General features: G+C 37.3%; 3 protein-coding genes across 3 annotated transcripts in view; 1 reads left to right on the plus strand and 2 right to left on the minus strand.

Annotated features, from left to right (window-relative positions):
- LOC125841559 (protein TIC236, chloroplastic) overlaps positions 1 to 10197 on the plus strand; it is a 52323-nt gene extending 42126 nt beyond the window's left edge. Inside the window, exons 21-24 of the mRNA XM_049520708.1 lie at positions 1113 to 1351; positions 1509 to 1700; positions 2620 to 2892; positions 9793 to 10197. Of these exons, the coding sequence (XP_049376665.1) occupies positions 1113 to 1351; positions 1509 to 1700; positions 2620 to 2892; positions 9793 to 9939 (851 nt within the window). The 3' untranslated portion in view covers positions 9940 to 10197. The remainder of the gene's footprint in view (positions 1 to 1112; positions 1352 to 1508; positions 1701 to 2619; positions 2893 to 9792) is intronic.
- A 1109-nt stretch (positions 10198 to 11306) lies between these two features.
- Positions 11307 to 26456, minus strand: LOC125841566 (psbP domain-containing protein 5, chloroplastic). The gene is made up of 11 exons (XM_049520719.1): positions 26305 to 26456; positions 26058 to 26215; positions 23454 to 23562; positions 17790 to 17839; positions 17440 to 17507; positions 17253 to 17351; positions 16475 to 16534; positions 16286 to 16348; positions 16150 to 16204; positions 12909 to 12958; positions 11307 to 11825 (listed from the first exon to the last, which is right to left on the minus strand). The coding sequence occupies exons 1-11, from the start codon at positions 26379 to 26381 to the stop codon at positions 11727 to 11729; spliced, it is 888 nt and encodes a 295-aa protein (XP_049376676.1). The 5' UTR covers positions 26382 to 26456; the 3' UTR covers positions 11307 to 11726.
- On the minus strand, positions 14160 to 15618 carry LOC125841567 (uncharacterized). The gene has a single exon (XM_049520720.1). The coding sequence runs from the start codon at positions 15242 to 15244 to the stop codon at positions 14558 to 14560; it is 687 nt and encodes a 228-aa protein (XP_049376677.1). The 5' UTR covers positions 15245 to 15618; the 3' UTR covers positions 14160 to 14557.
- Positions 26457 to 27481: the final 1025 nt, after the last annotated feature.

Consider the following 27481-nt stretch of genomic DNA (forward strand, 5'->3'; position numbering starts at 1 on the left):
CTATGTTCTAACAAGGAATTGATTGACAAATGGCCATGGAAGCTGGTTTATCAGGACTACCTTGTTGAAGCATGTCTTACTCGAGACAATCTCAGCAAAAGAAAATTCAGATTGTAAATAGATGTTATATGTGCCAGATGGAGTTGGAGAGTGTTAGGCATCTATTTTTGCACTGTGCAGTAGCAGCTGATATATGAAGTATGTTCCTATCAGTTTTTGGACTTGCCTGGATTATGCCAAATACCATTAAAGAAGCCTATGAGAGCTGGTAATGCCATCATGGAGGGATCAGTGTGTAGATGAAACCCATCAAAAAAACATGATGTATGGTGCCTGCTGCTATCTTTTGGTGCATCTGGAATGAAAGGAATCGTAAATTTTTATTATGGGATTTCAACTCCTAACCATAGGCGTTTGGCCATGAAATATTTTTTACTTTTTTCCGGAGTTGAACTCCAGAAAACACGTGGCAACACCGAAAAGCTATTTTCACTTTTTTCACTCCAATTAACTCACAAAAATTCGAACACAACTCCAATTTATATTCATGGCCAAACACAACTGAATTTCAAATATTATTTTTCACTTTGAAAACAAATACTACACTCACAATTTTCATGGACAAACACTTTAAATCCAATTGTTTGGTCAACTTATATAGCTGGTTCAACCTGTCTTTGAACTTTTTTTGGATTATGTCTGTTCTTTAGTTATTCAGTAAGTTCTTGTATAGGAGCCGACACCTTCTTTTGCTGTAATTTTTTGCCTTGCATCTTCTTGATATCTTCTAATGAAATTTCCTTTACTCCATCAAAAAAAGAAAGTCTCACTGACCAACTTGGGTATCCAAGTTGGATTTGAAGTCAAGACCTGTATTTGGTTTTGAAAAATATGTGCCTAGATATACCAGTATCTTAATTTCCCAAGGTTTTGAGTTTGGTGTTGAAACAGACATGGGGATATTTTGAACGTGTTGTGGTTTTAGAACTTGATACCAAATGGTCCAGCAGCTGCCTGAGGCATTTCCTTTTTTTTTTTTTTTGCTTAAGATGAGGTGACATTGCTGGGTTCAGCATTACAAATGTTAAACCTAACTTTTTTGTTATATTCAGGTAAAGATGCTGAAGATATTAAGGAAAGTGTCCAAGTAGAGAGCAAACCTAAACTGGATGTCCGCCTCACTGACCTGAAACTTGTTCTGGGACCAGAACTGAGGATAGTTTATCCTCTGATCCTCAATTTTGCTGTCAGTGGAGAACTTGAGTTAAATGGTGTTGCTCATCCCAAGTCAATAAAGCCTAAAGGCATATTAATGTTTGAGAATGGAGATGTCAATCTTGTTGCAACACAGGTTAAGCTTTTGAATTCTTTTCTATCCTTGGAAGGTTCTGAAATTATTGTCTCTTTTTTAATTTGCTTTTTGTTCTTGGTTGGGTTCTTGGCTCCTTGTGGGAACTCTGAGATTTTATTTTCCCTTCACCTGATATCCTTATTGTCTTCAAGTTCAGGTGAGACTGAAGCGAGATCATCTAAACATAGCCAAATTTGAGCCTGATAATGGACTTGATCCAACGCTAGACTTGGCTTTGGTTGGATCAGAGTGGCAATTCAGGATACAAAGTCGTGCTAGCAAATGGCAGGATAAGTTAGTGGTAACATCAACGCGTTCTGTGGAGCAAGATGTCTTGTCACCTACTGAGGTTGTCACTTAGATTCCAATGTTTTCTTAATGCACAATCAGTTCAATAATTAAGCAGTTAAAATCTAGCAGACTTTTTATGTAAATAATTTAGAAATATATCTTATTGGATGCTGACAATCTTAAATTCTCAAGGTTAAAAGTACACAAGAGCATGCTTCCCACAAGAATGAGTTGAAAAAGGGGTAGTGGGGAGGGAAACAACAAAATTTTTCTAGTGGTATATTTTAATATTACTTTGGCATGCTTCGCCGGTAGACTTTAAGGGGTCGTTTGGTAGAGTGTATAAAAATAATGCTAAATAGAGTGAATTAGTAATGCTTGCATAAGTAATGCTTGTATTAGTTATACATAGAATATTTTTTATGCATTGTTTGGTTTAGTGAATTAAAAAAAAATATGCGTTGTATAAAAAAAATTATTTACAAAAAGTATCCGCCATAATTATGGTTGAAAAGATGTAAAAGTGTTTTTGAGGGGTAATTGGGTCTTTAACCATGCTAATGCATGTATTAAATTCCTTTGCATTACTAATACCTAGAAATCCATGGTATTAGTAATGCACTCCTCAATACACAATAGAGTGTATAACTAATGTAGTTATACATAGCATGAAAAAAGGTACCAAACAAGGTACTACTTATACACAAAGTTAATGCAAACATTATTTTTGTTAATACACTCTACCAAACAACCCATAAATTAATGAACATGCCAATATCCCTCCATTGAGCCATGATTTCTGTTTCCTGCATTGGAAATACTTTAGACTCTGGCATCCTTCCTATCGATGCTTTTGCGAAGGATAAACTGCGTGAATACGAATATCTATATATACAATTACAAATTTCAGTTTAAATGGCTCAAAAAATGTATTGATATATGGCTTAACCAACTTTGAAATGGTTCTGGCTGAACAGGCTGCTAGAGTTTTTGAGAGTCAGTTAGCTGAATCCATTTTAGAAGGTGATGGCCAGCTTGCCTTTAAGAAGCTTGCCACTGCAACGCTTGAAACTTTGATGCCAAGAATAGAGGGAAAAGGAGAGTTTGGACAGGCCAGATGGAGGCTAGTTTATGCACCGCAGATACCCAACTTGCTTTCTGTTGATCCCAGTGTTGATCCTCTAAAGTCACTGGCCAGCAATATTTCATTCGGTACAGAAGTTGAAGTCCAACTAGGGAAGCGCCTCCAGGTTTGAATGATTCTATTTTCTTTCCATTTCTTTGAGTTTGCTGGTCTTTAGATTCTTTGCTAGAACTTTTCATTAATGATTTTTAAAATCTAAGATAAATTACATTAGCTTGAGGATTTTGGAAGATGGACACTATACATCAGGAGTGGAGTCCATTCGTCCAACTAAAGTGATTTTGAGGTGAAAGTAAATGAAACTATAGATGTCCGTTCTGGACATCATAAAAATACTGATTCCTTTGGTTCATTCCTTTTGGGCACAAAACAGAACCTTCAGTAGAACAAATGTCGCCCCTAATTGATGTGCTTATTACAGGACAGAGTAATCATTCACTGTTCATTAAATCTAGTCAAATTGGGTGAGGAAGATGAATTACGCTATATTTTTGGATTTTATTTGGTAAGAAGGTTATCAAATGACTCGTGACCACAATGAAACTTTGGAATATATACCATCACATGTTTCTAGCTGTTCACATGGCAAAAGCAGCACACCCAGTAGTTGTAGGACTATCTATGAAAGATGTCATACTCCTAATACTTAAGCTGAAAGACTATGGGAATCTGAATAGCTAATTCATCTTTCAGTTCTAGTATTTCCTTGTTGAATCACTTGAACTTATTGTTGAGATGATGGGGACATATCTATAGAGTATGTTTGTAATATCTTCGTCACTCTTACCTATCAAATATATATGTCTATATCTATTTATATATACATACACATTTTTTTTTGAAATAGCTACATATACATACATATATACATACACATATATATGGGTTTTGCTACCCTGCTACATGAAAGTGATAGGTTAGCATTGTACCCATTTCTTAATTTCCTAGAATATCCCTAACAACCAAGTAAAAATTAATTGAAACAGGGACCTTTTAGTCTTTCACCTGAAATTTTCAATTTCCCAAGAATGCTAGCAAAGGTCTGAATGTTAGAACACTTCTTTGACAGGATAGTTATTGTTCTTCCTCCCGTTCACTCTTAGCCCAGATACAACTTCAAACACTACTAGCAAGACTCTAATGTAGCAGACTTGTTCCACTCTAGGTTCACAAAATAAAATAGTGTCATTTGCATATAGCAAGTGGCAAATCTCCAGATCCCCTCTCCCACCTCATCTTATGTTGAAGCCGCTCAGCTAGTTTTTTTGTAGTGCTATCCTTATCATACTACTAAGACCTTCCATAGCTAAAATGAGCAGGAAAGGGGATAGAGTGTCCCCTTGTCTTGAGTGAAAAAAAACAGTAGGTTCTCCATTTACCAGAATGGAGAACCTAACAGTTTTGATACAAAAGTATATCCATTTCAACCATTTGTCCCTAATACCCATCTGTTTGAGAGTGTTTAGAAGATTGCCCCAAATCCCAATTAACATGATCATAGGCTTTTTCAATGCCCAATTTGCACATCAGGAGCCACTTCCCCTCTAGATCTTGAGTATATGCATTCACTTGCAATTAAAGTTGCATCCATAGTCTGTCTCCCTTTTGTAAAAGACATTTTCTTTTAACCACACCGTCCATTACTCTCTTCATTCTTTCTGTTAAAACTTTGGCAATTATCTAGTACACCCCAGAGATCAGACTAATAGGCCTAAGTCTCTTAACTCTACTGCATCAGCCTTCTTTGGATTAAGGGCCACAAAGGTGGCATTAAGACTCCTTTCAAACACATGGTGTTCATGGAAAATTGCAATGTTCCCATGATGTCCTCCTTGACCAGATTCCAAAATGTCTGAAAAAAGTTCAGTATGAAGCCATTTGGGCCTGGAGCCTTATCAACTGCACAAGACTTGATGCTCTTCCACACTTCCTTTTCCTCAAAACTCCTTTGTAACCACTCCTGATCTTTTGTAGAGATCACTCTTATTCCTTGGAGATTGAGATCACAGGTCTCTATCCTTTTGTTTCCTTGTCTGGTAGAAACTTTGAATTGCATTTTTAATTGCAGGCATTTTAGTGATGGATTGTCCTTCTACTTCCAATGCATCTATGGAGTTGTACCTTTTATGAGCATCTTCCAAATTGTGGAAGACCTTGGTGTTCTTGTCCCCATCCTTCAACCATTAAACTTTTGACCTTTGTCTCCAGGCAATTTCCTCCTTTATTGCTATTTCTTCAAATTCCATAGCTAAGTGAGTTTTCTGGACCAACTCATCATCGGTGAGGCTCTTGTTCTCCTGTATTGCTTCCTAAGATTTCAACTGTTGTAGGATCACTTCTTTTTTCTGTTTCCAGTCTCCCTTGTTACGTCTTAAGGAGTTTTAATTTGTTTGCTAGAATGAAGGCTTGTCTGCCCCTGTTAGGGAAGGCCAACCACCATGCCTTGACCTTCTCTTTGAATCCTTCTACCTCTAGCTACCAATTTTCAAATTTGAAGTAGTCTTCTTGTAATTCCAGTCTCCACATGTTTTTGTTTTTTTTGAAACTGGTAATGTTGTATTCCTTAGCATTAAGGTATGTGGAGACCTCCAAAAAGGTAGTAACAAGCTAAAACAAGAGACTAATTACAGTAATCCTAAAAGATCTACTAATTGTTCAGCATTTTCTATACAATGTTCTTTACACCAAAAGTAGTAAGTTGCAATGCAGCTCCCTTTGATTTTCTGAATGTTGTTGAATCTATCTTCAAAGTTTCTTCCATTCCTCTCCCTCCAGATAGTCCACCAGATGCAGTGTGGGATTATTCTCCACCACTTCTTCTGTGTCTTGCTTCCCCCTCTCCTAATCCAGCAACTTAACAAGTCTGCTGTATGCTCTGGCACTGACCATTTTGTCTCTGTTAAACTGAGGAACATAGTCCAAAGCTGAGATGTGACTTTACAATGGAGGAGCAGGTGATTATTTGTCTCTCTAGCGTCACTACATAACATGCATCTGGACACAATTAGCAATCCCATTTTTCTGCAGGATCTCATGAGTGAGGCAAGCATTCCTGATTACTAACCAAGCAAAGCACTTGACTTTAGTAGGAGCCATACTTTCCCGCTTCCAAGGACCTATTTTGTTCTCAGGCATCCACGATACCTCTTTCCTATAAATTCTACCTACAGAGAACTTGCCATCCTTATCATGTTTCCATCTAAAAGTGTCATCCTCTACAGTAGTGCCTTTGAAACCATCAATCATCTGCAATAGCTCCCCAAACCTGCCTACTTCCCAGTCATTAAGATGCCTCCTGAAGAAGAAGTTCCATCCCAGCGGAGACCAGCTATCAGCCACTGTAGAAGAACAGGATTATGATTTGATCCAATTCTAGGTAACAAAGACTGCTTGACCAGTAGGAAAGAGTCCTCCTAGTCAGCGGAGTACTATAATCTGTCAATCCTGGAGGCACTTTTANCCCCCCCCCCCCCCCCTCCTCCAAGTGTATGGTCCTCCAAATAAAGGAGGATCAACTAGCTCCAGGTCATTAATAGTCTCAGAGAATTCAGACACTGCTCCTGAGAGTCTATGGTAGTTTGCCCTTGCTGCTGCAAATCTAGTGACATTGAAGGGGCCCTCCCAATTGTTTCTGCTAGCCTCCAGTTCACTCCACGACTCTCTTCTGATCACCCTATTACAACTTGCATATACAGCACTCATAAACCATGTAATATCCTGACAAACACGTGTGAACTTACATGATATCACCTGTCCAGCAGAATCCATCATGAGTGTAGTTGCTTTTCCTCAATGGCCAAAACTGTGTAACGACATCCAATTACACTCAAATCCAATTCCACGTTATCCTTTGAAACGGACCCCAAGTGAAGTAATGCAGTCCATATCTCTCTCCTTTATCCTTCCTTACCTAGGAAAAAACATAGTTCAAAGAATCATCTTCCATTCAGAGCAAATACTATTGCTGGACTGTGAAGTAGATACAACAGGGAGAAACATTCTACACAGTCACAACCCATTTCAGTGTTTGCTTAATGCTCATCACTTCTCATTTTAATGGGTGACATTCGACCCTTAATTCTCAGTCCATAAATTTAATGAATAACAGAAAAAGGATGATTATTGAATATCAAACCTACGATATTATGCCAGAGTTGACTGGCAAATAGACTTGTCATGGGAGATCGTGAATATGCTCAATTTTGTCACAAAAGATGAAGATTTGGAAGAGAATTTTGGTGTGATTTGTTTTCTGTGAAGTGCAGTTGTGTAAGCCCTAGCATAACCTGTCTTGGAAAAACTACAAGTTCTTTTTTCCATTGAGAGAATAATCTTATACTCAACCTTCAAAAAGATGCAATTGAGAAAACCCTGTCTTTGTCCATGTCCTTATCTTTGTTTCTTAGAAATATTTTACCTTAGCTAAAACCATACCATGTCTTGTACTGTATTTTTAAACATAGTACTACATCATCTTTATTAAAAGAAAAACAAGCATATTATACTTCATAGAGAGAGAAAAAATGTGTCAAAGTGGTTAGATTCCATGTCAGTAGATAGGTCAAATAGGTGTTCGTAGCCCTGCCGCTTTTCACCTGCTTGCATAATTTGGTGGGTTATGTTCTTGTACACTTATCAAGAAAAATACGCTACGTGTATTCAGTAAACCTCCTATTGTGTCCTTTACTGGTACTATGGAGCTAGTAAAAGTGAAAAATTATGGTTACTCATAACATAACATCTCAGCACTGTGATAAGGTACGCAACAATCAATCCAGATGCACTTCCCTGTAATGGGTCTAGCTCCTTCTTACTCCGCATCACCCTCCTGCTGATTTCTTCTCCACACCATTACCTTCTTCTGGCCTTTTCTCCAGCATCAAAAGAACTACTGCCAAGTCACCGCCTCCAGCCATGTCATCATGGACTACTACTGGACATCTTTTGCTTTATTCATGTCTAGTAGCCACCTCCTAAAATTTGAACCTGCATGTAAGATTCCACAACCTTAACCTCCCTGCCCGGCACTGATCACCTCTTTTCAGATCTACAAAATGGGAGCATGAGTTCAGGGGCAGGAAGTTAAGGGAGAGGAGGGCATTAGCAGGGGGCTATTGTAATTTGGGCACACAAGTACTAAGAGATGGTCTAGGAAACTGGCATGGGAGGAGGGTTATAAGGAGGAGCTTATGCAGGGTAGATGTTGCGACAAAGCAAGACATGGTTGCGCCAAGGTTAGGGTAAATGGTGCTTGAAAAGGAGAGAGAAAAGCTTCAGGAAGGGATAGTAGTGTTGGAAGTGGCACCTACAAGTGGGTATCTACTGTGGTTGCTTCATTGGGTGTAGAGTGGTGTCCCAGAGGAGATCAGAGAAATCAATGGAGCTTGAAAGTGGAGCCCATGGTGACTTGGGAGATGGTACATCATAACCGTTCAATAATTTGTCATTAGAAGTATGTGGTGTAGATATATACTCCCTATGTCCCAGTTTACATGACTTACTTTCCTTAATCAGTCCCAAAAAGAATGACACATTTCTATATTAAGTAACAATTTAACTTATGGGGTGTCAGCTTGGAGAACAATAAGAAATTTGTGGCCTGATCTAAGTAGAAACATAGTCTACAAGGTGGGAAATGGGACAAAAATCCTATTCTGGAAAGAGAATTGGAATGGAAATGAGGCACTGATGGTCTTATTTCCTGACCTATTCTCCTTGTGTACCAATCCGGAAGAAACAGTGGCTGAGGGATGGTCTATTCATGGATGGAATATTGTGTTTAGAAGGCATTTAAATGACTGGGAGATTGCGAGAGTGGCTGAGCTATTACATGTTCTCAATGGTTCCAATGGGTTATCAGCAGAAAAAGATTCTATCATATGGAAACACTCTAGAGATGGAAGCCTTTCTGTTAACAAGCTATATATTAAGGAGGTGAAGGAGCATCCAGGTGGTAAACTTGGCCCCTGGAAGCAGATTTGGAGTAACAAGGTGCCAACCAAGGTAAAGTGTTTCTCCTGGTTGGTTGCCAGAAGAGCATGCTCCACTCATGAGAAATTGAAAAGGAGGGGTTTCTATATTGCTTCTTGGTGCTCTCTCTGTAATGAGACTGAGGAAACCAACAACCATTTGTTCCTCCATTGCAAAGTGACAACACGATTGTGGAACCTTTTTTTGGGACTAACACATACAAAATGGATTATGTCTGAGCATACAGCAGATTTCCTTAGTTGTTGGATCAGCAGAGGGGAGAGAAAATCTAAGAAAAAGTGGAGTATAATACCATCATGCATTTGGTGGTGTATTTGGAAAGAAAGAAATAGCAGATGCTATGATAACAAAGCTAATTCAATAGAGAAAGTCAAATGGAACTGCTTGACTACTTTTTATTTTTGGTGTAAAGAGGAAGGGATAGAAGAAGCTGCACAAATTTTGGATTTTATAGGCACTTTGTAATCTATTAGCCTTTTTGTTTTTTCTCTTGTTGGAAACCAATTTTTGGAGGTCTCCAGCATATCCTTAATCCTGATGAATACAACATTATCTTAATCAAAAAAATATATATATTATTTTACTCTTAATGAAATGATTTATGGCCACACAAATATCTATCACTTATTTTAAACCACAAATTAAAAAAATCTTCCTTTCTTTCTTAAACTCCGTGCCAAATCAAATTAACTCATAAAATGGGACGGAGGGAGTAATAGTTAGAGGCACGGGGCACTGTTAACATGCATAATAGTTTGGTGCAGTATCAAGGCATTCCTACGGATGATGTATCAGAAAATTGTCGGGCCAATGTCATTTCCAGTTGAATTATACCACCTAGTAAATTTTGTTAGTGTTTATTTTACAGAGTAGCGACAAAGGAACAGAGAACAGTATAGCTCATTGCTAGATACGATTTATCTGCAACGTTCTATTTAGTTATACTGCAGTTTTATGTTTGATTATTTCTTGCCCATTTATCAGTAACCAAAGGCTTTTCATCTCTGTTTTCCAGGCCTCTGTCGTAAGGCAGATGAAGGACTCTGAGATGGCAATGCAATGGACCTTGATATATCAGCTGACAAGCCGGCTCCGGGTGCTTTTACAGTCTACTCCATCCAAACGTCTTCTATTCGAATATTCAACAACATCACAAGACTAAGCTAAGGTTTTCGACAGTGTACATATTTTATTCTTTCTATAGGAGCCTAGGTGTCTAGAACAACCCCCCCAAAACCATCCTCTACCTGTCAGCCACCAGAGAACTAGGAAAGGAGACCTCATTGCTGCACCTGGATGGTGTTAATTAGATGTAAATTCCATTATTCTTTGCACAAAAAGAAGGAATAAATGAGCATGTTTATAGGTTATTATTACTCTTGGTTCAAATATATGCAAGATTACTGTTATCTGTTTGTTCTTCACTAGGTATTTTTAGTTGAAGGACGTAAACAGCTGCATCTCTTTACTGATCCCTAAGCAATTTTTCCTTGGTCAATTTTCTGGTGAGGGCAGAACTTTTGGGTTCAAGAAAAGTAATTGCACCCAAGACAATAACCCCCACCCCTCCTCTTCTGTTTTTGCTGTCACTATGAATGAGAACAATTCCCCTGTTTGAATTCAACAGTCATTGAAACCAACACGAATGCTTCATGTAAACTTTAGTATAAATTTTGAAGCATCCATAAAATTAGAATATCCTTCAAATTAAGCTTGTACGTATGCTGATATAATTTGGGCTTGCTAATTATTTTAATAAACAAAGTGATTGAAATTTGAAATCTAGACTAAATTCACATATAAATATTACTAGTATGTATGGAATCAGATGATGTTCAGTTACATTCCGCTTAATTGAAATACTTACTGGCATGATTGGCATACAAAAGTAGTAGCACGTCTGACTTGACTAATCGGAAGTTGCTTATGAAAGAGCATTTTAAGAATAAAAATTAATTTTATGAATAAACAGTAAAAGGTTGAAATGTATAATGATGCAAATTTATTTTAAAATGCTCTTGGAGATATTTATTAGAAAGTATCCTTATAAGAAGAATGGCAAACAATTGAAGTTGAATTGAGGGGCAATGAAAAGTATTTTCAAGATCACAAGATATTAGGGATAAATTAGTGAACTTTTCACAATTTTGGTTATAAGCACTTTTGGTGTCTCGCTTACCGCATAAATGAAGTACTTGTGAATTGATTTAACTAGCTTGTAAACTTATCCAAAACACCTAATTGTCTGTTTCATGATATGCATACATAGTAAACTCAAAAGTAATTTAGATTAGTGCACCATATCAACCACCATCCCAAACTACCAGCTCTCGGCTGAGTTGCAAGAGCAACTTCTAATTTATTATGAGCCCAAACGATGGATTCAATAAGTTCTTGCTAGTTACCACGTCTGTTTAATAGAAACATTAAACCCTTCCCCTAAAAGTTTTTAGTCTATGTGCTACATTTGTTTTGCTGAAACTAATAGCAGGAGTGGCTTTGCCAAAGCGCAGACTGAAGAAAAGTGTATTCAAGCACACAAGCAGTTCATTTTTTTTCAAAATATATTGTCATTTCAGAGAAACATAATGATTACATAGAATAGGTCTTCCCAACCAAACTGCTACTGCATTCTGCAGAAAAATCAAGCCTGGAGATGATCTATTATCAAGCAAAGAGACCCTAAAAGAATTTGTAGTAATCACTGCACCAAAAATTGCAATGTTGTCTCACAAACGTATAGCAGCTGCATTGGCATTTGACACAAGGATCATGTCAAAATTGCTTAGCACACGTCTGGTTGCAAGTTCGGGCTCAGCTTGATACTATTTTCCTTATCAAATAAAAAAGAATTGCAATGTTGTTTCTCATTTGCTAACAACATTTGGATCTCTGACTCCTTGCTATCTGGAGACAAAATGCTAATCCTAACCACACCTTGAAATGCAATCACCAAAACCTCCACGGATCCTTGTAGGGAGGGACATAGCTTTCCGTAGGAGGAAGAAGTCGGAAAGATGCCACTGTCTTTTCTAAGGAGGGTCCCATCTGCATAATAAGGACTATGTAATGAATTTCGCAGCATAGCATAAATATTGGAGGGGAGGGGGGTGGAAAAGAAAAAGGTGAAAGGAGTTTTCTAAGATGGGATTTTAGTTGTTGCATATAGCAAAACCTTGTCATGCCAAAAGTGTGCACCTAAAAAGAAGAAATGTAGAATTTTAATTCAGAAGTCAGAATATATTGCCTTCTCTTTGCGTGTGTGTTAACAAATAGACTTTGAGCCTAACACATCCCCAAATGTTAGCTCACGAGGGGAGAAATGTCCAAGACTATATATAAGGAGACCACAACTCATTCATTCAACCAATGGAAGATTGACACTCCCTCACACACCCAGGACCGGGCAACTCGAGCATGTATAATATAACACAGGGGTCCAACATTGAGAAACACCAACAAGGATCGAAAGGTTTGACATAGATACCATGTTAAGAAATGGAATTTGGAACTAACTCTACCCCAAAAGCTAACTCACGAGGGGAGGACTATGTAAGACTAAATAATGAGGCCACAACCCATTCCTCAACAAATGTGGAACTTGACAGTGTGAACATATGTGCTTTTTTTAGTCAGGTCAAGAAAACATAATCTTATGAACAGGGACCCTTGGCGTAATGGTTAAAGTTGTTTCCGTGTAACACAGGCATTACGAGATTTGCGTCTTGCATAAATACAAGGTAAGGCTATGTATAATAGACTCAATGTGGTTTGGCCCTTGCCCAGATCCCGCGCATATTGGGAGTTTAGTGCACTGAATTGCTGTCTTTATGATAGAATCTTATGCCTCCATGTAAAAAAAAAAAACTTATGCATCCATGTTGTTTAAAAGAAATAATAAATTGATCCCGTAAAACAAGAAGGCTTCAGTGATGTAGATCATCACAAAAAGAAATGTCTTTCATTGAATCTTATAAGGGAACGTACAAACAATATCTATAGATTGCACTGTGCCCTTGATGATGTAAGGGTGATGTTGGAGTACTGTACAACTAAGTAATATAGCCATTATGTGATATTATAAGTTCTTGATAAATTTCTACAGGAAAATCACAAGATAGAACCACTTACTTTTTCCCATTGCTTGCCAAGAGTGGAAGCGCTAAGAGTATACAAATAACCTGAAATGACAAGCATTCTCCAATAAGCTAACCAGCAAACCTACTGAAATGTATTTCAATATAAGCTAGTCAGTTGTCAGGTTACTATGTCAATATATGAATATGCTGATGCGCCCCCAAGAACATGGTTTAAGTGGCAAAGGTTGAGAGACTTGTGACATAGGTCAAGGTTCGATCCCTGCATCATCCAAACTAAGCACAGTATTTAAGTGGAGAAGGGTAGAGAACCGGACCCATTATCGCAAGTTTTGAAGGCTTCAATTGGTTCTAAGGGTTGGGCCCAGACCCATTTCTCAGTCATCAAGAAAAAATGGTAATGCAATTACTAAGACGCGTCTTCTAATTGCTATGTCAATATCTTATGTAGGAATATGCTGATGCAATTACTAAAGCACATCACTTTGGTTAAAGGTACAACATACCTTGAATTTATTACATACATTTATATTTCTGAACTATTCAAAGAAGACTTATTAGCTTTATCAATTGTTTATTAGACAAAGTAAATATAGAAAACAGTTTTAAGACCAGAATGACAATATATTCTTAATTTTTTTAATTCAAGATATAAGATATGCACCTCATAAATTCATGTGTGTGCAGAAATATGTACACCCAAAAGATAGGTCATTGTCCTCAATATGTTTTTACATAGGATTCTTTTATTCTTGGCCAAAGACCAAAAATCTGTAAACATTAAAGCAAGAATAGTCTGTATAGTGCAATGAAGTCATAACTACCCTCGTACCAACCCAACAATATATGCTTGAGGAATAATGATCAGTCATGTCCAAGAAACCAGATCAAACCAGAAACGCCTTTCTACGCCACCTTTTAAAACCCTTCTTGAGTGTCAACTGAAAATCTTAAAGGGTTGTTTGGTTACAAAGATAAGTGATTACAATCTCAGGATAAAATCTGGAATTAATTTATCCCGCATTTAGTAGAACTTCTAATTCCGGGATCGTTTATACCACAATTGTGGTATTATTTATACCCCACTCTATGCGGGATAACATCCCCAAATCAGTAACAATCCCAGGATAAAATAACAAAAGGACACATTTGCCTATCTCCAAAACTGTTCTCCCAAAGTCTGTTAAGAAAACCAAGATTAAAATTGGAAATAAAAGTTTATCCAAGTTTTTTTTGACAAAAAAAGTTTATCCAAGTTGATATAGTTCATACCAAACAATAACAACAACATACTAGTGAAATACCACAAAGTGAGGTCTGGAGAGGGTAGAGTGTACGCAGACCTTACCCCTACCTCATGGAGGTAGAGAGGTTGTTTTCGGAATACCCTCAGCTCAAGTGAAGCAAAACAAAATAGTAATGAAAAGGAAAAACGGCAGTGAAGAAAACATGCCAACTAATAAAACTCAAGACACTGAAAATGTAAAATGAAATAGAGGCATCAACAGTAAGCTAGATACAGTTGAATGAATAATTCCAATTCCTCTATTCGCCAAAGAACAGCCCCTCAAATAGCCGAGCATTCAAAAATAGAGTGTAGTTGCAAGATGCCAGCAGCCACACAACAGAAAAAGAAAAAGAAAAACCTTACATAGCATTGTTTTAGAATTGCAACTACTCAAGCTAATCATCAAGGGTATCGCAATCATCTGCATCTGAAGATTGAGACAAGCATCCTTTTGCTTCTTGTATCCTGTTTTCCCCTGTATCGTCATCTGAAGTATCAGAAACAACTATGGGAGAGAATTTGGAACCAAGCAGATGCTCTTGGTTGTCCAGCCGATTCTTTATCCTACACAAAACCTGGGCAGCTTCGGCCTTAGCTGACAGAGCTTCCTTGACCCTAATGTCGGCATTAAACCTGGCCATAACGGCGGCATTATGGATAGACTCAGAAGCAATGGTAGCAGCAGCAACCAACTGTTTAGACAAATGGGGGTTGGTTTCAATGGTGTTATTAGCGTGATTGGGAGTAACATAGAAGAAAGTGAAATTAGGGTTAGAACAACGAGGGCACACATAACCAGGGGAGGAGGAAGCAACATCAGGGACACAAGAGAGGTGTGAGATAGAGGGGCATTTTAAGCATAGAAAACGGAGGTGAGGCGGAGGAGGTTTGTGGAGGAAGACATCGAAACAGATGGGACAGAAGGAACCAGGGTGGGTGTCCAGTACACAGGCGGTGCAAAGATGGCGAGGGAGACCTCTGTAGGGGAGAAGATGGAGGGTAAAGGGGCGAGTGGCGGCACAAACCGCACATTGGCGGACGGAAACACCATGAGATGGCTGCTTCTCCTCCTGGTGCAACATCAGAACATCTATCCCTAGGGCCTATAGGGATCTCACATTTATTTATACTGATAGATTTAGGAAACTTGTTGAGATTCTAAGTATCCAACCCCCTCCTTTGCTCTCTAATGTTCTCTGCATGCATTCATGACTGATTGAAATAAATACATATTTCCTTTTTTACTTGGAAATTCTGAAATATCGCACAAATTTGTTCCTATTATCTGCACCAACCACTTCTCTTCTCTCTACCTATCTTGTCCCCTATTGTAGATTCTATCAATAAAAGTATATTCACTAGGAATCCCATCATTATTTAATCCTCATATTATAATCCCAGTATAACTTGCTTACAAACCAAACCAAAAGGAATAGATTTTTAGTACCCATTGTTCCCTTTTTTTTTTTTGAGAAAGGTAACATCCATTGTTCCCTTTTATGTGACACTCTTTTTTATATTCTCTTTTTAGTATGTTTCCAGAAGAATGACACTTTTATATATTTAGAAACAACATAACTTTTAACTTGTTAGTTTACCCTTAAAACATGATTTAATGGCCATAAAAATGCCATGGAATGTATAAGACCACAAGTTCAAAAGTATGTCTTTCTTTCCATAAACTCCGCCTAGTCAAATAGGTTTACATGAAATAAAACGGAGGGAGTACTCTAAATCATGAGTAATAAGTCAGCACATAAGATGACCTTTTCCACCTGAAGAATGCTAAGTTAATGAAACAATTATTTCATAAATATTGCATTAACTAGCTAAAGGAGAAACTAGCAAGTTTATGGTAATAAATACCACAGTTACATCCCAAAAAGGAAAAGTACCTCCTATTAACAAAATACACTTCTATTTTCACCAAAAGATTATGCGTGCGAAAAGTAAAATAAGATAATCACTAACTAAAAGTCAATTTTACCATCTCGTTCAGCTGTTGAAGCAACATAGTGGCGGAAAAGATTCGGTTCTTGAGCCTGCATATTACAACATGAAATATGAGAATCGTAGAAAGTCATTCAGGATATAGATTTTTTTAAATTAAAGAGGAAACTTACTGCTGCTTTCGTTGGTGATTTCCGAACAAGGTAGTCATAGTACCAATAGGACTCACCATCAATCTAATTTGTTATAAAAAGAGAACAGCTGACTGAGTGCATGTCGAACACAAAGTGGGCCCAAGAACTCATAAATAATAATTCATGAAAATGTATAACACAGTTACACACAAGTGAAAAGATACTCACTACAGAAGCATGTGCATCAAGAAGTGAACTTTCTGCCAATCGCTGTGTTGAGGTTACACGCTGTAGAAACATATGAAAATGTTACCTCACACAGATATCATGTTGGATTTATCTTGAAAATCATGCAAAAGAAAAGGATAAAGAATGGCTGTGCACTTCAGGAAGTTTTATAAGGCAGTCGGTGGAAGAATATATGCAATGATCCAACCAATGTGCCATCTGCATAAGAGTTTATGTAACCGAATCTCTCACAAGAAATTTTGGGATACATGAACAACTTAATTGGTTTCGCTAGGTGATCAGTTCAAAATTGCTACTCCCTCCCGTCCCAATTTATATGAGTTAGTTTGACTTGGCACGGAGTTTAAGAAAGAAAGAAATACTTTTGAAACATGTGGTCTAAAATAAGTGATAGATGTTTGTGCGGCTATAAATCATTTCATTAAGGGTAAAATGGCATTTTAAAGTTAAATTATTACGAACTATAGAAATGTGTCACTCTTTCTGGGACCGACTAAAAAGGAAAGTGAGTCATATAAATTGGGACAGAGAGAGTATCATTTATTCTCAAACCGAACAATCTATAAGTTACACATTGTATTGGCAAAGAAGAAGAAGAAGCTGAAAATCTGATGAACTAGTAAAGCATATTCTAACAAACAGCTGGGGGTTGATATGCAAACCAAAAACCACATCATATACTGCTAGACTCAATTATGTATTTGCTGCCTCTAGAGACACAGAGTCAAATTTGGAGAAGGAATATAGAGTAAATTACCAAAGCAGATTTATCCGACAAAACAGAATCAGCAACATCCTTTGCACTCCATGTACTTTTCTCCTTTGACTTCAAGAACTGTGAGTTGGGAGGACCTATCTGAACAAATATATTGCATTAAGTCTCAAAGAAAGAACGGAAACATGGTCAAAATTAGCAAGAACCAATTCAGGAGCAGACCAATTACCGAAACAGAAATGATGAGATTATCAATGATGTCAACTCGTTCAGACACAATGCGAAGGCGTGCATCAGCTGCATGATATGTCAACACATGAAAAAAAATCATTAAATCAAAAATAAAAAGCATATTTTTAAAGGTTGTGACTCAAGTGTTGTTTTTTTCCTTTTTTGGGATAACTGAAGTATGTATAAGTAGACTATAATAGGGCAACGGTGCTCAGAGACACTTGCCGCGCGGTTGGGACTTTTACCTAGTTTAGTGACTTCCCTAACATCCAACCAGAATACCAAATGATTATAGTATATTTTTAGTATCTCCTCCTTTGAAACGGGAGACAGGATACACCGACTTACGTGATAGTGGCGCAGCTGATGAATAACGCTCCGGTTTTCTGGTTTCCACCCTTCAAATAGATAAAAGAGTGAGGTTCCTACAATTAAGGATGCAGTGCATGAAAATAGAGGTTTTCTTTCATATGGTGAAAACTACATGGACAATTCATTTGCATAGTACTAAATAAAACTGTTAGAATAGAATAGGTAAACACAATCCTACACAAAATAGGAATAGTTTATAGTCTCCTATTTGGTAAGGAGTTGTATTATATAATGTCTATAATTAGGGTTCTCTATGTAATAATTAGAACAACAATTCAATAATATTTTTCCTATATATTTCTCACATGGTATCAGAGCATTGGTGAGAAACTTACCCAAAAATAATAATAATAAAAAAAAAGGGTCAGAATCCGGTGACTGTCAACGGCTGGTTTGCATTGTTGTCTTGTTTTACAAGTGTTGTGCGAAAACCCACACCACCACAAGGTGTGGAACACTCAGGCGAGCAAACCCCAGTGGGCTCCTTTGAGATTCACCGTGTCACGCGCCCTCATGCGCCACCGGCAGTTCCAGCTTCGCGTCACCACGTGCGTCACGCGCCGGTGCGTGCGACACTTTCCGGCCAATTTTTTCGACCAATTTTTTTTTTCATTGAGGTTGCCTCTCCATTCCGAGGCAGACTGTATATCTATATTATTATTCCGACCAGTTTCGGGCAGTCAGACCTAATTTTCGGCGACTGCACCTTTTTTTTTCCAGATTCCGACCATCCTTGTCTTTTTATTTTTTTCCCTCTCTCGAAATTCATAATGTCTTTAGGGATTTGGCTCCAAGAATATAGGTAGTTCAAGTGCTATGATCACTTCAGAACCATTAATGGGAAGCTCAAACTATTTAGCCTGGGCTTCCTCGGTTGAGTTATGGTGCAAGGGGCAAGGCGTTCATGATCACTTAACCAACAATACTTGTGTGGTAGATGAAAAGGCAAAGGCTAGTGAGACTGAGACAAATAATAAAGTCATAGCACAATGGGAGAAGGTTGATGTTCAATTATGTAGTCTCCTATGGCGATCTATCGATTCCAAGTTGATGCCCTTGTTTCGCTCATCCCAAACATGTTATTCAGTTTGGGAAAAGGCTCGTGCTTTATATACTAATGATATATCTCGATTCTATGATGTGATATCTAGAATGACTAGCTTAAAGAAACAAGAATCTGATATGTCTACTTACTTGGGTCAAGTACAAGCAGTCATGGAGGAATTTGACACGTTGATGCCAATCTCTACAAATGTGGACAAACAACAAGAACACACACAAACGTTGTTTCTAGTTCTTACACTTGTTGGACTTTCTACTGACCATGATTCAGTGCATGATCAGATTTTAGCTAGTCCTACTATTCCTACTGTTGATGAATTATTCTCTCGTCTACTTCGTCTTGCCGCGCCTCCCAGCCACAAAGTAGTTTCATCACCGACCATTGACTCATTTGCTCTCGCATATCAAACCATAGAAAAACGAGCATATCAATCTATGGAGAATCGATGAGGAGGAGGTCGTCTTGGAAAACCTCGATCCAAGTGTAGTTATTGTCACAAGTCTGGACACACTCATGACATATGTCATAATTTGCATGGTCCACCACCCAGTTATGATCCTGCTACTCTAAAGGAATATAATGAGTTCCTTCGTAATCGTGCAAGTAAGCATACATCTTCACAAGAAGCATTTGTTGCTCCACCTGATCGACCATCCCATAATGCTCATATTGCTCAATAAGAATATGATGAGTTCCTTCAATATCGAGCAAGTAAGCAAACGTCTCCACAAGTAGCTTCGGTTGTTCAACATGATGTTGCTGTTGCGGGTAATTCTTTTGTTTGTGTTTCACAGTCTAATACTCATGGATCATGGGTCATGGACTCAGGCGCTTCTGATCATGTTTCTGGTAACAAATCACTTCTGTTAGATATTGTTTATTTACAATCTCTTCCTGCTATTACTTTGGCCAATGGGATACAAACAAAACCAAAAGGGGTTGGAAAAGTCACACCCCTATCTTCTGTCACTCTAGACTCTGTTCTTTATGTCCCTAGTTCTCCTTTTAATTTGGCATTTGTTAGTCGTTTGACACGTGCCCTACATTGTGGCATAACCTTTTTTGATGATTTTTTTCTCATGCAGGACCGCAATACGGGACAGACGATTGGCACAGGACATGAATCGCAAGGCCTTTACTATCTTACCTCTTCAAATTCTTTCACAGCAAGCTCTGTTACAGATCCTCGGGACCTCATTCACAAACGTTTGGGACATCCGAGTCTATCTAAACTGCAACAGATGGTGCCTAGTTTATCTAGTTTATCCAAATTAGATTATGAGTCCTGTCAACTTGGGAAAACACTCGTGCCACATTTCCACGTGGTACTGAGGGTCGTTCAGAGTCTATTTTTTTATTAGTTCATTATGATGTTTGGGGCCCTAGTAGAGTCAGCTCCACCTTAGGATTTCGTTATTTTGTTAGTTTCATTGATGATTATTCGAGATGTACTTGGGTTTTCTTAATGAAAGGTCCTTCTGAGTTATTTTCTATATTCAAAAGTTTCTTTGTTGAAAAAAAAATCAGTTTGGTGTTTCTATTCGTACTTTTTGTAGTGATACTGCCTTAGAATACTTATCATCCCAGTTTCAGTAGTTTATGTCTGACCAAGGAATTATTCACCAAACATCTTGTCCATACACTCCTCAGCAAAATGGTGTAGCGGAAAGAAAGAATAGGCTTCTCATTAAGACTACTCGCACTCTCCTCATTGAATCCCACGTTCCGTTGCGTTTTTGGGGGGATGCAGTCCTTTCATCTTGTTATTTAATTAATAGAATGCCCTCATCTTCTATTCAGAATCAGGTTCCACATTTCATACTATACCCTCAGTCACATCTCAATTCTATCCCTCCTCGTGTATTTGGGAGCACATGCTTTGTTCATAACTTAGCCCCAGGAAAAGATAAATTAGCCCCTCGTGCTCTTAAATGTGTCTTTCTTGGTTACTCTCGAGTTCAAAAAAGGTATCGTTGCTATTCACATGATCTCCGCCGATATCTTATGTCTGCCGATGTAACATCCTTTGAATCTCAACCTTACTACACATCTTCTGATCATCCTGATATCTCTGAGGTCTTACCTATACCTCAGGTCTTGCCTGTACCGACTTTTGAGAGACCTACGGTATCTTCTCCATCTCCAGTTGTTGTGCCACCACTCCTAACTTACCATCGGCGTCCACGTCCAGCAATAGTCTAAAATGATTCATGTCATGCGCCGGACCCTGCTCCCACTGCGGCCTTGCCTCCTGCTAGTCAATCGATTGCACTTCAAAAAGGTATACGACCTACTCGAAACACTAATCCACATTATACTTCTTGAGCTATCATCGTTTATCTTCACCCCATTATGCCTTTGTATCATCTTTGTCCTCTATTTCCATCCCTAAGACTACAGGAGAAGCACTTTCTCATTCTGGATGGAGGCAGGCTATGATTGATGAGATGTCTGCTTTACATTCAAGTGGTACTTGGGAGCTTGTCTCCCTTCCTACTGGTAAGTCTACCGTTGGTTGTCGTTGGGTTTATGCGGTCAAAATTGGTCTAGATGGTCAAGTCGATCGACTTAAGGCTCACCTTGTTGCTAAAGGGTATACTCAGATATTTGGGCTAGATTATAGTGACACTTTCGCTCCTGTGGCCAAAATAGCATCAATCCGTCTTTTTCTATCTATGGTTGTCGTTCGTCATTGGCCTCTTTATCAGTTGGACATTAAGAATGCTTTTTTGCATGGTGATCTAGAGGAAGAAGTCTATATGGAGCAACCACCTAGTTTTGTTGCTCAGGGGGAGTCTAGTAGCCTTGTACTTCGATTATGTCGGTCACTCTATGGTCTGAAACAGTCTCCTCGAGCTTGGTTTGGAAAGTTCAGCACAGTAATTCAAGAGTTTGGCATGACTCGTAGTGGCGCTGATCACTCTGTGTTTTATCGGCATTCAGAACCAAATCTGTGTATTTATTTGATTGTTTACGTTAATGATATCGTTATCACCGGTAATGATCAAGTTGGTATTGCTAATTTGAAGCAGTGTCTTTTTCAGCATTTCCAAACTAAAGACCTCGGTAGACTGAAGTATTTTCGGTATAGAGGTTGCTCAGTCTAGATCAGGTATTGTTATTTCTCAACGCAAATATGCTTTAGACATTCTTGAGGAGACAGGAATGATGGGATGTAAACCCATTGACACTCCTATGGATCCGAATGTTAAACTCCTTCCGGGACAGGGGGAGCAACTCAATAATCCTGAAAGGTATAGACGGTTAGTTGGAAAGTTGAATTATCTCACGGTGACTAGATCGGACATCTCTTTTCCTGTGAGTGTTGCAAGTCAGTTTATGACTTCTCCTTGTGATAGTCATTGGGATGCAGTTGTTCGTATTCTGCGATATATAAAGTCAGCTCCTGGTAAAGGACTACTCTTTGAGGATCAAGGCCATGAGCATATCACCGGATATGCAGACACTAATTGGGCAGGATCACCCTTTGATAGACGTTCTACATCCGGATATTGTGTTTTAGTTGGAGGTAATTTGGTGTCATGGAAGAGTAAGAAACAAAGTGTGGTTGCTCGATCCAGTGCAGAAGCAGAATATCGAGCAATGGTTGTAGCAACTTGTGAGCTAGTTTGGATCAAACAGTTGCTTGGACAACTGAAGTTTGGAGAAACCGGTCATATGGAACTTGTGTGTGATAATCAAGCGGCCCTTCATATTGCATCAAATCCAGTGTTTCATGAGAGGACTAAGCACATTGAGATTGATTGTCACTTTGTAAGAGAAAAGATACTCTCAGGTGATAGTGTTACCAAATTTATGAAGTCAAATGATCAACTTGCAGATATCTTCACCAAGTCCCTCACCGGTCCTCGTATTAATTACATTTGTAACAAGCTAGGTACATATAATTTGTATGCACCAGCTTGAGGGGGAGTGTTAGAATAGAATAGGTCAACACAATCCTACACAAAATAGGAATAGTTTATAGTCTCCTATTTGGTAAGGAATTGTATTATATAGTGTCTATAAATAGGGTTCTCTATGTAATAATTAGAACAACAATTCAATAATATTTTTCTTATATAGTTCACACAAAAACCACAAGAAAAAACAAATCCACAATGGTTGTTAAGTGAGCTGCAGATACTGTGTCCATGGAAGCCGTACTATACAGAACAGAAGTGGATTTGGACATCAAATGGATACAGATTTTTTGGCAAGTGAAAAACAACTGGAAGTTCTCACTTGCGTGATTAGATCTTAAAAGCTGAATACAGGGATAGGATTTCAGTAGAGTGTATCCCTGAAGTCCCCTGGGACCATCCAAATGTACAGAAGGATTTGAATGTGTACTTCAGCAACTTGTTTTTTTCTTCCAAAGTTTGATGACAAATACATTAGAATTTCAAAGGTCTAGGCTTCTTTGGTCTAAAATTATCACGCCCATTGTTTCTGAGTATGAAATTACATAAGAAACCAACAACTCCAACTAAATGATTTTCTTTTCTTTTTTCAATTTCAAAGAAACATGACAAATGGAAAGAAGACAAGGACCTAGTAACAAAGCTATTGCTTACCATTTGAAGACGAACTTCTTAGATGGCATTTCAATAGGATACAAGTAGGAATAGGCATTTATGTCATCGACAGACGAACCCATTTTCAACTCTTCTTCAGCAGTTAAACCTGCATATAGCCAAGAAAATCTCTCTTCACTAAACCTAAAAACGATTAGAAAGCTGCAATACAATATTACAATATTTTCCCTTGAAACAGGGATCTCTACATTAAGCTAAGTATATGGATAAAAATTCAACTATGTTCATACACAAAATCATGCTGCCCCAAACCAACCTATGTAATACACTTCAATCCCAGATGAATTCAGTTGCCAAAGACATGTATTTAACTATCTACTTAAATTTTCAAGTTTTAACCATCCGAAGGTTCCACTTTCAGCAACGACAATCTATACGACGCAACTATTGAATATACTTCTGGAAAAAGCAGTAGCTACTGCTTTGCAATTCACAAGTATTTAAACTTAGAGGACAAATGGAAGGAAGTACCTAATTGCACCAATTTGAGAGTTCACGGGGCCGATGAGTCCAAAATGTTTAATTGGGCTAACTTGTATTTAAAAATTTAAGACAGTGGGGCATAATTTTCAGAACGATATCTTGTTAAATGATGTGCTTAATCCATATCACTGAGAAAGCAGCAAGGAGCCCTCCCCAGCAAGTTCTTTCACTTAGTTTTTAAGTGGAAGAAAGACAATATACCCTTCAGCTAAGCTGCTCGGACTCTCCAAAAATGTTGCCACACCCGTGTCGGATCCTCCAAAAATGCACTACTTTTTCAAGGATCCGACACTTACCTGGGACATTTTTGAAGAGTCTGAGCAACCTAGCCCTTCAGCATCACTATTGCTTCACCTGTTGCTGTTAAAAAGACTCATCATTCTTCCATTTACCAGAAAAAGAAATTATATATAATTTCAATCAACTAGGAGAGGACCTAGTGNTATTGAATATACTTCTGGAAAAAGCAGTAGCTACTGCTTTGCAATTCACAAGTATTTAAACTTAGAGGACAAATGGAAGGAAGTACCTAATTGCACCAATTTGAGAGTTCACGGGGCCGATGAGTCCAAAATGTTTAATTGGGCTAACTTGTATTTAAAAATTTAAGACAGTGGGGCATAATTTTCAGAACAATATCCTGTTAAATGATGTACTTAATCCATATCACTGAGAAAGCGGCAAGGAGCCCTCCCCAGCAAGTTCTTTCACTTAGTTTTAAAGTGGAAGGAAGACAATATACCCTTCAGCTAAGCTGCTCGGACTCTCCAAAAATGTTGCCGCACCCGTGTCGGATCCTCCAAAAATGCACTACTTTTTCAAGGATCCGACACTTGGGACATTTTTGAAGAGTCTGGGCAACATAGCCCTTCAGCATCACTATTGTTTCACCTGTTGCTGTTAAAAAGACTCATCATTCTTCCATTTACCAGAAAAAGAAATTATATATAATTTCAATCAACTAGGAGATGACCTAGTGTAATTTTCAGCATATGAATGTAACTGTCTGACTTGGATGTCCAGATAACATCCACACACCCAGCATTGATTTTGAATCAGCTGCAATATTTATATCATTCCTTCCTCTCCAACACTCCGCCACCTTTCATCTTGATTCATTTTAAGGTAGTCTATCTAACTAGGAAATGCCAATGCTACACTTTATCACTCATTTCCCTTCCTTTCCATCCATGACATCCAATGATAGACTAAAGGTTTATCTGCAGTAACAAGATCTAGGGTGAAACGCTATTCGCTGAGTCCTAATTACATGACTGACTTTCGTGCTTAGTCCATCCAGATATACTTGACCACTTCCTAAACTAAAAACTATATTGTTTTCTCCTTTATCCAGATTATTCTAATAACTATTCTAAGCATGCATGTTTAAGTTATTATCATAAGACTGTCCCATTATTTAAGGATTTTCTCCCTCCAACTGTTCAAACAAAATTAATCTAGTATAATTGCATACACTTTCAAACATGGTTGACATCTCCTTGACTAACTACTCCACTTTTTAACATTTCAAAATAATATACTAGACACTTTAACATGTAACTAATCTTTATCATTTGTCTGACACTATTACTATATTGGGAGTCAACTACTCGCTCCATCCACTTTTAGTCTTTTACTTGTCCACTATACTAGAAATAGATATCCACTTTTACTTGTCCAGTTTGGAAAACTGCGAGATAATTTATCACTTATTATTAACTATTAGTCAAAGGGTGATATAGTAAAATTGGCATTCCATATATTGTTCCTTGAGGGTTATGTCAAGTTACTCAAGTCAATAGCGGACAAGTAAAAATGGACAGAGAGAGTATATCTTTTGTATGGCCATAATCCATTTTACTTGTAAATCTAGCTACCGCCAAAAGGGTCTAACTTATTGGGACAGGGAGAGAGTTCAATAATGTCAATAACTAATAAGTGACTTCAAATGACAATGCTGATATTCATCTTATCACTAACATTACAAAACTGAAACAGCAGCAGAGATAAGGTAAAAAATAAATTCACAGAAACAATCCCACCCCCAAATTGAAATTATACTCAAAGACACCCAAAAATGCAAACTTTACAGCTTTTTACCTGAAAATGGGAAAATTAGAGAGAGTGAAGAGGAAAGAGCAATGAAGGTCAAGTCCCTTCTGGAAACCCCATATTGGGTAGTGGGTTCTTTGCAAAACTCTGAACATACCCTGAATTTCCCACATTTTTTTTGGTTCCGCAGAATCTTGCTCTGCTTTCTACAAGAAACAAAACAAAAAAAAATGAAATCTTTTTGTTAGAGGTAAATAAGAAATAAAGAAAATAGTATGAAAAGAAAGAGGAATACTTTAAGGGAGTTGAAAGGATAGAAGGATTAGATGAAGAAGGCAATGGAGGAGATGAGAGAAGAGCTGTTGCTGCCATGGTTAGACTCTATTTTGGATTTAGCTCATATCCTCAAATACAAAAAAAAACAAAGTGATCTTTTTCTACTGAGTTTGAGTTGTAATAAATAGAATATAATTTCATTTTTGTTTAGTTGATGGACAACTTATATTCAAAAAAAATTCTTTTATTTTCCACTCAGCATGTGTTAGGAAATATTTTCTTAAATCTGAAAAAAAAAGTTTTTTATTTATTTTATTGTATTTGATAAAAGTAAAAAAAAAACATTATCTTAAAAGAATTTGAGCATAATCTAAACATACTATGATGTAAATGTGAAGAATAAGGAGTGGGAGCGAGTGTGAGCATAAGGTGTTTTAGAAGATGAAGAGGAACCAATAAATATAAAATGTCAATTGTGAAATTAAATTTCTCTATTTTTATTAGAAAAATTATTTTTTTTCCTTTCTAATATACTTATTTTATTAAAAGAAAATATTTTTATTTTATAATTATTCAAGTAAAATATTTACTATTTATTCAAATTTATAAAAATTACATACGTTAATGTATTTTTGGATAATACAATTTGATATATCATGAAGCAATGTATATGTATATTGAGTATTTTATAAATATTATTTTTCTAAATAAGCATGAGCATAATATTTGTTAGATGATATTCTTGAGTGTATATTTTTTTGCTGCTTCTGTATTCTATGTAGTTGTCTGGATTTTTTTTCTTTCACAAAATTCGAAACATAAATACATCTAATTAAGCATAGAAGGATCTAACAATAGCACCAAAAATACTTGGTATTAAATATTAAAGTTTGATTTGTTTCTTTTTAAAATGTTGATTATTCATTATAAATTAGAATTAAAATATGCATGATTTAGAATGATAAATTAGTGTAGTCTACGTCAAGATTGTGATGGATTTATAATAATTATGATCAATTTAATTACCTCGAAAAGGGAAAAAAAACTTGAAGGTAAAGGCATATAATGAAACATGAGAAAAAATATGTTTATTCAAGTTGCTCTAATCCGGAAAATTGTAGTTTAAATTTGAGATAATTAGTTTTTATTCCTACTAGAATTGATTTTAATTTGAGATAATTATATTAATCGAGTAA

Source organism: Solanum stenotomum, chromosome 10 (assembly GCF_019186545.1).
Source record: "Solanum stenotomum isolate F172 chromosome 10, ASM1918654v1, whole genome shotgun sequence".
Classification (NCBI taxonomy): Eukaryota; Viridiplantae; Streptophyta; class Magnoliopsida; order Solanales; family Solanaceae; genus Solanum; species Solanum stenotomum.